Here is a 15557-nt window from a genome sequence, read left to right as displayed (position 1 = left end):
TGCAGCTGTGTGTGGACGTGTGTGAGTTTCTGTTCTGGGCTGCAAGTGATAAAACACAGGGCTGATTCAGGTGCTGCTGTTAAGGGTCCTTGTTCCAGCGAGAATGGACAGAAAGTCGGGGGGAGGGGGGTGAGGAAAGGTGAGGGGTGAGGGCTAAAGACTGACTCGATGGTGGAGGGCGAAGAGCGGTTAAAAACAGAGAAAAGAAAGAAAGAGCCGCAAGTTATCGGAAACGAGTTGAGATGGACACAAAGACATTTCAGTGTGAGGCGACAGAACGGAGGGTGGAGTCAGAGGAAAGGATGGAGGTAAAGGAATGAAAAGGAAGAGTGGTAGAGGTGAAAGAAGGGGGGTGATGGGGGGGGCGGAAACAGCAGTTAATGACTCTGAGGCTGCTCTCTCTGGGGTTCGTAACGAGCTGCAATTACTCTGCAAACACACAAACACACACTGCTAAACACAGCTAAAGAGTGTGTATCTGCAAGTAACCGTGTGTAACCGCTGTACAAAAACTTTCAGTGCGCACTCGCTCTGCTGCTCGTGTTCATGAGTTTGCACAGACACGGCTCTGCACAGCGTGCGTATGTGTGTGCTTCGTTTAAGAGGGCGACTGGCCCCCTGACCCTTTTAGGTTGTCATGTGCTACAGAAAAGAAATGTGGCACATGACCTCAACATTACAGCCCTGTGAACACATCTGCTCAAACACACACACACGCACACACACACACAGACACACAGACACACAGACACACACACACACACACACACACACACACACACACACACACACAGCAAACTGACATGCTTTCTGTTGTACAGTAATAATGAAATATTTTTGAGTGGTTTATTTTTTACAGTGCCTCCACACACACACACACACACACACACACACACACACACACACACACACACACACACACACACACACACACACACACATACATACACAGTGTTCACAGTTTCCTTGTTCACACACACTGGGGCCATAAATAGTCGCTGCTATCAGCAGTGTGGGCATTCCAAGACAGGGCAGTGTGCTATCAGCACCGAGGGCAGACCTGCCTATTGGCTTTTCTCACACACACACACACTGTGGGGGGAGGAGGGAGGGAGGGGAGGAGGGGAGGCAAAGCTTCCAACTCTGGGGCAGGACCTGACCGGACCTGAATGTTCCTGTCCCCACCGTGGACAGACCGTGTGTGGTGTCGTCCTGAGTGACATGAAGCCTGAATTAATCCTGACTCTGCCGAGAACTAATCACACATGAAATCTAACAGAGCAGGAAATGTTTCCACACACGGTGAACGGGCGACTACTCAGACTCTGGTTAGACATCGTCTTTTCCAGACTTTGGGTCGAGCTTCTTTCTACATTCACACTGTATTTTACAGAAAGGTACATTGGAAGCAACTTTACAATATCACTTAACTATGTTGTTTAATGTGCTGTTTGACAGGCAGGCGGGTAAAATAAGTGAAAAGCACTGGTTGTAGTGAACGTCACAGATGCAGTAGCAGTGCGGTAGTTTCTGCTGCTCTGCTGATGTGACGACACATGTGAAAGTACCTGGAACTTTTAGCGTTCAGCATCACTTCCTGAGCGGTGCCAAAATTTAGATCCAGGAAGTCGTCTCTAAACTACGAGACAACAATGGACAAAAGAGGAATCTGTAACAACAGATAGACGTTACGTTAAGTTCCTGCTGTGGAAAATGACTGAATGATACTAACCTGTGCTTTCTTTGTTTTTTTACCTTACTACACTGAGGAATATGAACGTTGTACGTTTAACTGACGAGATGTTAGAGGAGGGTTAACGTTCAAAGTTAAATTAATAGTGTGCTAAGAACAAAAAAAAGTTGGTTTTGAACAATGAATATTCTGGTTGACCTGAATAAAAAAAAAAAAAAAAACGCTGCCTGCAATTTCAGTCATTCATTCAAAATGTGAACACCGACCACAGCAGCCACAGGCAGACAGAGATACTGTGCAGTGAAGGGGTGGAGGGTGAGAAGGAGAAATATTTAATAACGAAGGACGACGGTTTATGGATAAAACAGCGGAAAGATGATGAGAGGGTGTGAAAGACAAAGTGAAATGGAAGCTGATAAACCAGGTGAAGGTTATTTCATATAAAAAAATAAATAAAATAATGATAAAATAATACAGTCACATGAAAACACACAAACAGCCACAGTGAGATACAAAGACACATGTAACTGTGGACTCAGACAAACTGCAGGGAAGGTGAAACACTCGTACACACAGAGGGCAGGGTGGGGTGTTTTTATAGAAGCCTGTAAGAGTTTTAATGCTGCTTTTACTAATGCTTCATTGAGAAAGCTCTGTTGTTTTAGTCCCCTAAGTCTTTACTGTCTGGCTACAGTCTGACCTTGACTGCTTCACTGAGAGGACGGCGACTGTCAGAGAGAGACGGCCGAACGCCGACTGTCTCCAGTGGAAAAATACCATAAACAAGCTGATGTCTTCTGACTGCACTGTGCTGCGTACAACACTGACTTTACTGAAAACATGTATGGATTGTTTTCAGTCCTGTGGTGTGTTTCAGATCCAGTTTTCCTTGACATGGCTTCATAACCCCATGCATACCAGTGTACTGTGCGTGTAAACCTGGCCGGTGGAGGTACCTGGTAGAGGAAGCGCTGGCTGAACTGGTGCATGGCGCCCTGCAGCTGGCTGCGCTGGCTCTGCCACTGCTGGTAGTTGCGCACTGACTCGGCCGTGGGCCTCTGCCATGTGGTGGTTCTGGTGTTGTGGTCCACATAGTAGAATCTGCCCTGCTGGTCCACTCGCTTCTCCCAGCTGGGTGGGAGATAAAGAAGGCGGAGGGGGGGTGGGGTGAGAGAGGCTGTGGCTTTTAACAACATCTTTAATAAGCATGATAAGTGTGGGTGGTTGTATTAAAAAGAAATGCAACTAATAGTAACAGCACTGATTTATAGAGACAAGGAAAAGAAAAAAATAGCATGAAAAGGAAAGATAACAGTAGGAGGGGGAGACAGAGGGGGGAGGAGGGAAAAGAGAAGCGAGGGATGAGCAAATAAAGGAGCAGAGTTTAGAGCCTGACCAGTAATGGATATCTGGGGCCAATGGCTATACTGATTTCTCAGAGTATTGTAAACAATGGAGTCAGAGGCACTCTGCTGGACAAACTATGTGATGACACCGTTTCTAAATGACCCCAAACATCGTTTTCTGTATCCAAAAAAAAAAAAAACAACAACAAAAAAACAGTTTTCATATCAGACATCTTTAGATGTTTCATCGTCTCCAAGGACTAAAAGTAGAAATTCTCAACCCCACAGGAACTTTTCTGTATCTGAACATCAGTTTTCACGGGACACGATAAAGCTCGTTGACGTCGGCATGTTTTCAGCCTTAGACGTCAACAAGCTGTCAAACAGACCGTTACAATGCTGAGGGAAAACAATGGGAGATGCCAGGTTTTTGAGTGACAGTAACCACGTACTGTGGGGTGTGTTCGTGTGTCACTGCCATTACTCAGACATCTGTGTGTAGCCTATTCTTCCCCTGAGACGGGGGGTCTGGACACACACACACACACACACACACACACACAAAGGATACACATGGTCACACATGCAACAACACATATGAACATAGGTCCACACAAACAGTTCCTTAGACTCAGCAGGACAGAGGCTGCTCTGCTGCTATTCTCATATCTCTGACTTAAGCACTTCAGAATTTGGAAGAGAAAACAGCACTGACTTCCGTATGCTAACAAAAAAAAACTAAAAAAACCCACAGCGCAGATACCAATGGGCTTGTGAAATACACACACACACACACACACACACACACACACACACACACACACATAAAACATGACGTTTCATCTCTAGCTGCTGTGTCTCCATGAGCCTCTTCCTCTCTGGTTTGTTCAGTGTTTTTCTAAACTGGTCCAACAGGCTGGTTTCCACTGCAGCCAGGACAAAAACCAGCCACTGCAACAAACGTGTGAGACAAACGACTGAATACATTCTGCTCCGTTACTGTACAGTGAACTTTGCCTGTCTGGAACACACCTCTCACTGGATTACATACACAACAGGGACTTTTCCTCACTGGCAGGAATCTGATGTAGTAAATTTTAGATTCAGTTACACTGGATAATAAACAAAGGTGCAGATCCACACTAAATCTCAGTTCTACTCTCTCTTATCACACACTTGAGCTCAGTATGACTGTGAAGCCGGGACTGTTAGCTTGCTGGGTCCTCCCAGCGGACCAAGTCCTCTAAATAGACCCACTGTTGTTGCACTGAGGGATTAATGCAAACACACAAACACACACATTCACTGTGCGTTCAGTGTGCAGGAGGAGAAGCAGCATGACAGCTGATTTACTGCAGGAGCTGACATGCTTAGTCAGCGTTCCCTGGATGAATACACATCTATCTTAAGTTATAACCCCTAACATTTTCATTAGCTACGTCAAACCCGGTTTTATTTAGATGAAAGAAAATGATGATGAACGACATGCGACGAGGTCCTCGGCCGGACTCGGTCCAGGGATGTTGCATTTTAAAGTCTGCGGATAAACATGCAGGGCACCAGGGTGCCCCACCCCACATCCAAAGCTATTTATGGACAGCATTTTTTTCAGAAATCGTCATTCAACATATTTACATCCTGAAGCTGCCGCTCTGAGTCGTAGTGTTTTTCTTACTGGCAGAGCCAACCTTCCCCGGGCTTTATTACCGATCAAATGGAGGCTGCTCCTGACATGGCATCAGTCTCTCAGCCGTATGGCCACGTTTTTTTAACTTTTAAAACAATGTGATGCAATGAAGTGTCTTCGGTCACAGTTTTGTTTTGACTGCACTATAAAAGACACACCACATAAACACTAAACAAAACAGCTGTAGTTTTTTTCTCTTTGAGGAGAAAGGAAATGGTCCATTTGTTAGGGACTGTTCTGTTAAAATAAGGTACAGTGAGTGTGTTCATGCGTAGTGAAGGAGGAACATGTCACCCAGTGCAACTCTGTGGCTCATTCATCATTTTTTAATAGTCTGAGTGAAGATCAGATGTTGATCTGATGATGTTGAACTGTTCAGGTTCAGCGGCAGCAAAGTATAATGCTGCGTCCACTGTATTTCACTGTTGGGATGATGTTTTCATGTTAGTATGCAGTTTCCCTTTTCACACCATACATAATGACATGTGCATACATCCGACCATGATGTATGATTTGCATACGATGGACTCATGAACAGAGGAAGTTCACCAGCTACAGTGATTCCTTTAAGCCTTTAGCTGTTGCTCTGTGGTTCTTTAAACTTTTATTTTCTCTTAGCATTATGCGACGTGCCTTTGGACGTGTTGCACAGCTCTAACACACACCTCCAATCTGGTTTCGCTGACTGGACTCCAGGTTTGCTAACGCCTGACTCCAACTAGCTTTAGCTGATGTCATTAGCCGAAGGGTTCACACACTTTTTCCAACCTACAGCGTGACTGTTCGAATGATGTATTCGATTTGGACGAGAGCAAAACAATGACTTGTGTGTTATTGGTTCAAACAGATTCTGATTGTTCACAACTGTAACTTCCTCTGACCACATTTTAAGACTAATTTACAGATAAATGCAGGTAATTCCAAATGCTTCACTTACTTTTTCTTGCTGCTGTACGCTGGAGGTTTGCACCAGCATCAGCCAAATTAGAGAACAACACTCAGAACATGCAAAGTAAAATCTTCTGGCAGGTTTGACTCAGTGAGTAGCTGAGTGTCAACTGTAAACGTCATTTCTAAAGCCTCTCTACTGAGGGTTTTTTTTTTTTTAGCATAGTGCTGACATATTAAGCACTGGTGTCTCCAGTGAACCCACATGATCTACATTATTGATGTTTTATTCACAAACTACAGCTAACTAGAAAAGCTGATGGAAGGTTTTTGAACAATGATGAACCCTTGCTGTCTTCTGAAGGGAAAACCTCTTTTGTCTCGCGGTCAGACATCAGGCTCATCCACAGGACAGCGCCCCAGGAGCTGCTAGGTTTAAATATCTTGCTCAAGGACACTTTAGCAGTGTGGATGATGGCAGACACAGGGAGTTATTTGGTTGAGGAATAGTCTCTCTGACCACTATGCCTCTGAGCTTCCTTTAAAAGGCAGAAAAAAACAGTTCCCTCTCTGATATTAGCACTAGCTAGTTATTTACTGGAGCCAGGGAAAATCCCCGAGCCCACTGCGGCCTGTCTGAGAGTCTCTACTTAGTTCAGCCATCTGACTTCAACTCTTTATACCAGTCATGTCATTAATCATTAATGTCATCTACTCCATGTATTTCTTGGAACTAGAGGTGTACAGTCTCTTCACCATGAACTGTCCACATTAAGCTTATACAGTACGTCTTTGGGTCAGTCCACTCATTATCCATCACCATGCTGCATGACAGCAAACACTATGCACTAACACTGTGCTCCTGTCTTTTCTGTTGAGACAGAGTTTGACCTGTTGGCTAAATGAAACTGAGCAACCTGCCTAAGACTCTGCTTTATCTCTGGTTCACATGTGTGTATCCCACATGTGTGAGTTTACTGCTGATGTCCCACTGATGGAAGGACTCACGTTTTCTTTTTCAGAGTTGAAGTAAAGGTGTGCCCTGGCCCACGTTTGCCTTAAATATTAAAGCCACAAAAGCACTGGCTCGTTCTGATTCAGCTGTGGGTTAGCTTAGCAGCACGAGGTTTAACTGTTAACACCGCACACAACATTAGCTTCAATAATACTTGCAGAACACTGATTACTTTGGAGACTGAAACTATAAAAGTGCCCTGATGATGAGTTCGAAACACACTTGTGAGTCATAAAGAAATATTTTCCATGACCATGGTAATTAGAATATCATTTTTTAACCTGTTTTACATGTTTCAATCTTTATAATTACTGCATCGTATTTAAGTTTTCTGTAAGAAAACCTTTGAGTTGCTATGAAACAGTGGAACTGTGTATCCAGAAATTTCCACTCTGGCAGTTCAGGTTTTGCCAGTTTGTGGCTCAGACTCCTGACACTTGGTTATTTCATGTGAACGGTCAATAAAACTCTGTGAGATGAAAACTGTTTTTATTTGTTTCACTGTTCGTTCTGACCTGCATCAGTCTGACGCTGCAGAAAAGCGGCAAAGTGTTTTAGACTAAAACTGTTTTTTTCAAAGAAGATGTTCACAGCAGTGGTACACACTTTCCTGATGTGATACACACCGGATAGCATGGTGAGTTGGAAGACATATGGAAATTCTCAGTGGGTTTCCTGGTACAGGACACACTGAAATCTTCTTTAGTGCTTTAATATCTCATATTAGTAATAATGGGGTTTGTTAAGCATCTCAGCATCATTATCAAACACAGTGATGATGGAAGAGGCTGCAGTCAGGACCAAGAAGGTATTGATCACAGCTTTGATTGAGCCGTACATGTTGTAAAAACTAACCCTTTCAAAAGGAAGAAAATGGAAACCATGTTATGAAATGCAATGCTGAATATAAACACACAATGGTGCTTTACTTACCAGTTTCTGCTGTTTAACTCTGTCTAAATAACTTTGTCAAAAAATCATGAAGGAAACTGTAACACTGTGGTTGACAGATGCCACGAGATGCTGACGAGTGCGGGTTTATGTAAACACGGTTATAATTAAAAAGGCCCCGCTACCTTTAGACTATACGAAGGTGTGTACTGATGCCCTGAAATGTAAAAACCAGAGAGCCTGAACTTACCAAGCATGACTAGTTACAAACTCCACAGTATATTTGATAAAGAGCAGCGTGACTCAGAAGCTCTCCCTCAGTCTGGCTTAGGATGGCTTTCTTTATTCCAGCTTCCAAACCTAGATTGTTTAACCCCCCCCCGCCCCCCCAAACTTATAAACAGTTCCTGGTGTGTACATCTGGAGTGCTAGCCCAGCTTTAGCCGGCTAATTGATCCTCTGAAGGGCCACCGGCCAGCAGCCAACATAGCGGTGGATGGAAGTACATGTGGCGCTAAGAAAGGACTTTTGTTCTCTGGGCCCCCACGCTCTCGTTCCTTGTATGGAAAAACTGAGATGGGGGTTGGAGAAGTGGGGGTGACCTTTTCCTAAAAAACAGCCTCTCTTTCTCTCTGTCACTCAGTCACACACACGGTGAAAATCAATAAATTATTGGTGCAAGTAAAAATGTCATAAAAGGCCTGGACTCTGGCAGGGCTACTCTGCTGTCGCAACACAAAGAGAAGGGGGGGGGGGGGGGGGGGGGGGGCCTAGCACACAAACACGACAATCTAACTGGGTGATTTAGGACCAATTACAATGTATATTGTTCTAACTAAGAACATGAAAACTCTCTTTCTTAAAACAAGCAAACCAGAAGCTTCGGTCTATAACAGCTGATGCTAAATTTTGTGTCGAATTAAATTCATCACGCGGGCAAAGTGAATCTGTGCAGATTTTTTTGCAGTGAGCTCAGCTTTGACGAACTGTGGCATGTGAATAGGCATCACTGGCTTACAGCAAACAGCCTTAACAGCACTGACCTCTGTGGGAACAGAGAGCCAGAGTCCAAAATGGAAGAAGCTGTTGTGGCTTATTAGTTGTGTTGCACCATCTGCTTTTATATAACCTCCACTGCAGTGGAGTACGAGCTCCACAAAAGACAAAGGGTTAGAAAGTTATGAGACAACTGCACAAGTATGAATAAAATTATTCTTGACAGCTTTTTCCCCGCCAGTAGAGAGGTACTGTGACCGACGCCTGCTAGCATGTTCCTGGCTGGCTAGCATGTTCACCAAGTAGCCCTGTGAGTAGTCATTACATCACTGAGCATGTACGACACTCCGTTATTCTCATTTAGTGAAGTACATGTGTAAAAAAAAAAAAAAAAAGTACATTGACAGTGTAGGTTGGAAAAAGCATGTGAAGCCAGATGCTAATGATGTCAACAAAAACTAAACCTGTGGTCCAATCAGTGGAACCAGATCGGAGGTGTGGGTCAGAGCAACTTTAAATAACAGATAAAAACCACTGGAATATTTTGACTTTGATAGTGAAGAAGAGTCTGTTGAAACAAACCAGGCCTGACAAAAAAAAAAAAAAAAAAAAGATCTCAGCAGGATGATCAAGAACTGTTGATTAGCATAAAGCTGGAAATGGTTACAGAGTCGTCGCAGAGAGTTCAGATACTGATCGGTCCACAGTGAGATGAACTGTCAGTGAACGGAGACAGTTTAGTTCTGTGGACTAAGATGACTCCACAGGCACAAAGCTGAATAATCAGTGAGGGGAAAAAGGATCAGAGGCTTAAAGGAATCATTGGAGCTGGTTAACGTCTCTGTTCACGACACTACAGAGAGGAAGCCACTGCTCTGCAGAGCAACACCACTGTGCACCTGAAGTTTGCCACAGAGCAGCTTGACTCTCCACAACAGCACTGGGAACTGACCTCATCAATTCACATGTAAAAAAAGGAGAGTCTGAAAACAACCATCTCAGCAATAAACGTGTCTCACATGTGCAGCCAGTTTATCTGGAGCGTAGATCAGTTCTGGAAAAAACAAACATTAGTTTGGAAACCTTGTTTGCAACCATGTTTGTTTTCTGCGCCACTGCTCAGGCAGCGACTTTCATTTTGTTTTAATAAAAGCCCAGTGTTGATGCAAAGCATTGGTTAGCCTTGCCCGGTCTAACCCTAACTGTCTGTCAAACAATCACTGCATCAACACAGAAACACATAGAAATGCTAAGAGGCCTACCCTGGTGGCAGTGGTCTCTCCCAGGTTGTGGTTTTGGTGTTGTGGTCGACGTAGTACACTCTGCCATGAGGCAACACCCGCTGCTCCCAGCTAAACACACACAGTGGGAAAGACAGAAAGAGAGAAGCATGATTTCATACCTACTCTGTTCACAGCAAACGGACCTTTCTCCTCATTAGACAACTTAGATTTCTATTTAGAGAGGACAGGGAGTGTGGCACACTGCAGTATAGAGCAGTACAGATGACATGAACCCAGAGAAAACACCAACTCTCTAAACTATTCCTCTTAATCGCCTGCACTCATTCACTGACTCAGGTTGTTTAGTGCCATTAATATTCTTGCAATTAATCCCTGAATATATCACATCACATCTTTATTCTGATGTTTGTCAGTGAACACTGTTGTATTTGACACAAATCTCACTGCTTTCTTCTCATTAACCTTTCTGCACATTCACAAAACTACTATTAGCTCCTCCTGTGCTTTTCCTACTGTGACAAGTCAAAAGGTCTGCTGTCTATAACCAACAGTCTGATAGTTTCACCATCTCATTCACCTCTGAGAGAAAATATTCACATTGTCTGAACTGTTTATTCATTATTATTATTATTATTATTATTTATTTTATTTTTTTTCTCGCTTTTAAAGTTAAAACTGCTTGAAAAAGCAATGATTCAAATTATTGTTTCATAAGTTAATGCAGTCACGAGGAATGCAAAGGAAATTAAAAGTTTTATTATGGGTGGATTCTCATGTTTGTCCCATTAAAAAGTAAAACATACACGACCCATTCACTTATGCTGCCGGCGCCTACATGCCTGTCAAAGTGGCAGCATGTACAGCAAAACTCACTGTTAATGAACTTTTAAAATTTATACTCGTACAGCGTCACCATCATGAAAAGGTTCCTGAACAAAGAGCCAACTTTCTGTTAAAGTGAAAATACACTGATGAAGAATCAAGGAATAAAACACCAAAACCAATATTATCAACAACTGTAATCAGAGCCTCAAGTGTTTCTGTTCATTGAAATACTCGTGCTGACTACTGTGCACATATTCTCTGATGTTTCAGTCCCTCTTCAGTCTGAATTCCTTTCATACCTCCACCACATGCTGCAGGTTCTCACAGTGGTTTATAGTGGAGGTGACCTGCCTCGCCTCAAATACAGAACATCTCCACCAGCGTCCAAAGAAATGATTACTGTGTGCACTGGGTGAGCTGCCGAATTTCCATCGTCTTGTAAAGGACAAGAAAGTTTTTCTGATCCTGATTTTAAATCTTTAAGGAATATTATGTACTCAAGCTGTGAGGAAAAGAAGCAGTGGCTCTACGACTATTGCTTTCCACCTCTGTTACCAGTTTCCTATGGGAAACTGTACTGAGCTGCTGTTGCTAAAGTTTAAAGATTTGCCTTGAAAATAAATATCCATTTCAGTTCTTTGTGTGGTTTACACAAGTTTACATTTTGGTGACAGAATATTTTTTCCAATTTCCAGTTGTATAGCTATTATACTTTCAGCAAGTATAAATAAACTGACTCTGGTTGTAGACATTCCGATGCACTTTATCTTTGCATGCACTGACTCTTACCCTGCTGGTAGTGAGTCTGTGGTGGACTCTGTGGTGGTGGTGGTGGTGGTGCTGCTGCTGCTGGCCGGCTCCGTACTGGAGTTGGCATTGGAGCTGGACTCTGCCGGGGTGGCTGCACCCAGGGCGTCCTGACCTGGAGAGGGGCTACCACTGCTGCTGCTGGCGGCTGGGGATCGGCCTGACGGGGAGGATGGAGGTGGTGTGTGACGGGCCACGCCCCCACGACTGTTCTCCAGCCCATTTGACGTCAACTCAACTTTGTCTGAGAGAAGATACAGAGAGGACAAAAGGAACAGAGAGATGGGAAGGAGGAGAAAAGAGAGACGTATTGTTACAGTGTTAGCTCCAAGGCTCGCAAGTGACAAACCAGGATCTAAACTGATGTGGTGATGTGGATTTTTCCACAATTTCCATTTTCTAGCCGTAATTATTTCATTACGTTTACATGCTACTGAGAAGGTTTGGCAGCTGGCACATCTACGCTGGCTGAACAGAACATAGAGTACACACAGTAAACAATTTGTTACAGAGGCCTGAGCTTTGTGAGCTGAAGAACTGTTCAACAGATGTAAGGATCGTTCATGTCTGTGTCAGCTGCTGTGTGATCAGCTGAATGAGACACGTACAGACTTCTACAGAAAGTAACAAAGAACTCACTACATTTGTCTCTGGGTGCGTGTTTGATGAAAACTCGTTAAATGGATCGGAAAAGTCAGTAAATCTCACGACAAAGGCTCTAAGCTGGCAACACTGCCTGTAAACGCCAATTCATTTTGAAAAAGCAACGACCAATGGAGAATTTCCAACACTCGGCCAGCCGACCGATGCTGTCACTTCATCACTCAGTCAGTGACAGACATTTGTCTTCATACAGCCCTGATGCAGCCAAAAACACACAGATTTTCTGTGCTTAGAGGTGAAATCATGAACCAAACCTTTCTCCTCTCCTTCCTCTTTATTATTAGATGTGACATTGTCAGGTAATGTTACTGCACTGAATGGGTCTGGCAGTGGGCTGAGACACGGTAATCCTAAACTGTCAGTTATACACAGATGAGAGCGGGATGTGGAACACATGAAACCTGCAGAGCAACAGGATCTACACAGCAGATGTTTTGATTTGTACTGGGAGCTGGAGAAGCAGAAGAGAGGCACCGAGGTGAGGAAATAAATGTCACCGAAATCCTTTGGATTTTCCTGGATAATTCATTCCAATTCATCCCTTTCTTACATGTAGTTTGGGAGGGATTCGAAACTGATTGCATTCAACATGTGAATTCAATACTGAACTTAGTTTTAATACAATGCCATAAAAGTCCACTGTTTATTTCATTTGCACAATAAAAGACAGAACAGTATTAGTACAAACCAACAAAGGTCTGAGTCAAACTCTTGTTGGTGTTCATTTATGTAAAAATGGAAATCCTGTGTGAGCCAGGTGTGTGCGTAACTCAGTGATGAGGTGTGCTGTTTACCTGCGCTGTTTCCTGGGCTTCCATGGCTTTTGGAGGAACGACGGCGAGCGGAGGAGCCCGGCCCGGGGGCCTGCTCCTCAGTCAGCTCCCCATTAGTCAGAGACCCCCCTCTGGAGCACCCCGGGGAGCCACTCTGCGAACCCCCCACTGAGTGCCTGTTACTCCTGCGAACAGAAAGAGAAACAGAGTGGGATGTAAAGCAGATGAGGGGAGGAAGTGAAAGAAAAGGAGGTGAGGAGGAAAAGCAGGAGGGAGGGAAGGTGAGACAGAGGAGGGAGATGACACTGCATCAGAATCATGTCGCTCGTTCTCTGACTGCCTTTCATGTGCAGCTCCCGTGGGTCAGCCCACGGCTCTGTGTGACCGCTTAGGATCAGACCTGTTGTTGTTCCTGACTCAGGGGAACCGGCACGCACGCACGCACGCACGCACGCACACACACACACACACACAGAGGTGTCGATGTTGGCTACTTTTCCTCTCTGAACACCCTCATATTTTCCAAACACTAAATATAACTTTGCTTTTCCGACAAGAACTTTTATACAAAGATAAACATGCTGGCTTTCCCTCCCCCAGGATCCAGGAATGCTGAGGCCAGGACTGGACAGGCATCAACAGAAAACCGGATTCAGGGCTGCTGTGCTCAATTGTCTACTCGACGCAATAAGGACAAGACACTCTCGGTGTGTGTGTGCGTGTACTGTATACCCTCGTGAATGTGTTTGTGTGTGGGCGCCGAGCTCCTCATCGTGGGAGAACAACAGAAATCACGTCTCTTCTCTGTCGGCGGCTTCGGTTCATGCGCAGCTGGATGGAGATGTCGACTGCTTCTCCATGACAGCAGCGGTCTGGGCTCTCGGCTTCGCTGTGTTTAATGCCCTCCTACAATGTTTAGACGGAAATACCATCTGACCCCACGCACCCTCACCGCAAAGCTTTGAAATAAATGCAGCCTGCTCCACTATTTATTATCCGTTCTAGCCAGTGAGAGCAGCGTCTGAAACCGCATTCAGGGGGGAATAACATACTGGCACTCTGCATAAGTGCTTCAATCGACCAAACTGGCACAGACTCCCTTCACTCAATTCTTTTCTTTTCCTTCTTCCATTTATTTTGATTACTGTTATGCCTCGGGTTTTATGATTTTCATATAAGCGCTTTGCAAACAGTGTTTCAGAGGAAGGTTACGCAAGTTTATTATTGTGCTATTATTCTTATTATTTTACCACAATGTCTAGTGAGATTTGAAACCAGCAGTGTAAAGAACTGTGCTTGATTTAGATGCTTAGAAAGATGGTTTTTCAGTGTGTGTCTGTTTGTCAGAGGTTTTAGATAAAAACCATGAACTTACTTAAAGTTGGCTGAGACCTCCTGTCCCCGCTCACCCCACCCTGCTCCTACAGTGGCTTCATAAAGCATTCACATTTTTGCACACTTCATTCTGTTGTAGACCCAGAGGGTTAGGGTCCCACCCAACCAGGTAACCACGCAAGAATGACCCTGGTCAGGGAGGTGACCAAGAACCCAGCAGTCACTCTAACAGAGCTTCAGAAGTCCTCTGCAGAGAGGGAGAAACCTGCTGGAAGGACGACCATCTCAGCAGCATCAGGCCTTTATGGTAGAGTGGACAGATGGAGGAGACTCTGAGAGCATGAGGAAACACGTTCTCACGTCTAATAAGACAAACACAGAACCCTTTGTGCAGAGCAGAATTTTATCAATTTTAAATTAAATCAACTCAATAAAATCTTTGTGAAGCCGCTGTATATCTTGTTGTGTCATTTTGTTACAATCCAAAAACATCATGAGCCTAAATGTCACAGCACAGAAGAGAAATTCTCTCTGTCTCTGCTTTTTTCAGCTTTTCTTTATTTCCTTCAAAGTGCTGCTCTGACCGTTTACTGCAAAAAGGCAAATGAACGACATGACGACTCAGTCAATCACTGTCGCCCACCGAGCTGGACGAGACGGATCCTGACACGTCTTGTCTATTTATAGATGATGGTGACGGCAGTTGCCCTGTGAAATGTGTAAACTTCTATATGATACAGTGCTTTTTGCTTTTACTCTGTGAGAGTGCATGTTTGATAAAAATCTAATAATCTCTTCTGACAGTAGTGAGGATGGTCTTAATTTGAAGGATGGTGTTTGCTTTACTCTGCTGTGGAAAGCCCTGAGATTAATATTGCTCAGTATTTATTGTGCATGTGGACGATCTGAGAGGTGTTAGTGTTATTTCCCCACAGTATTTCACACTCATTCAGTGTAGGAGCTCCTGAATTCTGTCATGTAGGAAGTGATTCATTTTACTTTTGCGGCAGCAGAGACTGGATTTTCTGGATCCTCAGTATGATAAAGACAACTGAAAAACAGAAGGACGCCACCTAAAGACACACAATATTCACCTCAGACTGCTTAGGCTGAGACAAGCTGCTGTAACGCTGCTGTCATAAAGCCAAAACTGTCAATGTTGACTTTCTAAGACAGAAAAATGGTCACGATGAGGCGGCATGAGGCACAATGCACATGTGGCTTTTGTTTTTAAAGTACAGAGCTATCATTGTTAGACATAATCTCCATGGTGAGCTACAGTTTTGCTCCTCACACAAACCATAATCGCCTGAGCCTGACCTCCGCAGGCAGCCAAAAATATTTCATTTCATTCATGCACAAAGTGACGCTGGATCATGGCGACAGCTCCCAGT

At 44.1% G+C, this 15557-nt stretch overlaps 1 protein-coding gene across 3 annotated transcripts in view; it reads right to left on the bottom strand.

Moving 5' to 3' along the window:
- The window catches only part of wwp2 (WW domain containing E3 ubiquitin protein ligase 2), a 49942-nt gene that overhangs the window by 16777 nt on the left and 17608 nt on the right, over positions 1-15557 (bottom strand). For all 3 annotated transcript variants that reach the window (XM_041038264.1, XM_041038266.1, XM_041038265.1), the window contains exons 7-10: positions 12850-13013; positions 11375-11636; positions 9779-9868; positions 2650-2824 (exon numbers count right to left, since the gene is read on the bottom strand). In XM_041038264.1, coding sequence (XP_040894198.1) covers positions 2650-2824; positions 9779-9868; positions 11375-11636; positions 12850-13013 — 691 coding nt within the window. The remainder of the gene's footprint in view (positions 1-2649; positions 2825-9778; positions 9869-11374; positions 11637-12849; positions 13014-15557) is intronic.

The sequence above is a fragment of the Toxotes jaculatrix genome, chromosome 5, assembly GCF_017976425.1.
Source record: "Toxotes jaculatrix isolate fToxJac2 chromosome 5, fToxJac2.pri, whole genome shotgun sequence".
NCBI classification, from domain to species: domain Eukaryota; kingdom Metazoa; phylum Chordata; class Actinopteri; family Toxotidae; genus Toxotes; species Toxotes jaculatrix.
The sequence above is the reverse complement of the archived record's forward strand: the minus strand, read 5'-3'. Positions and strand labels throughout refer to the sequence as shown.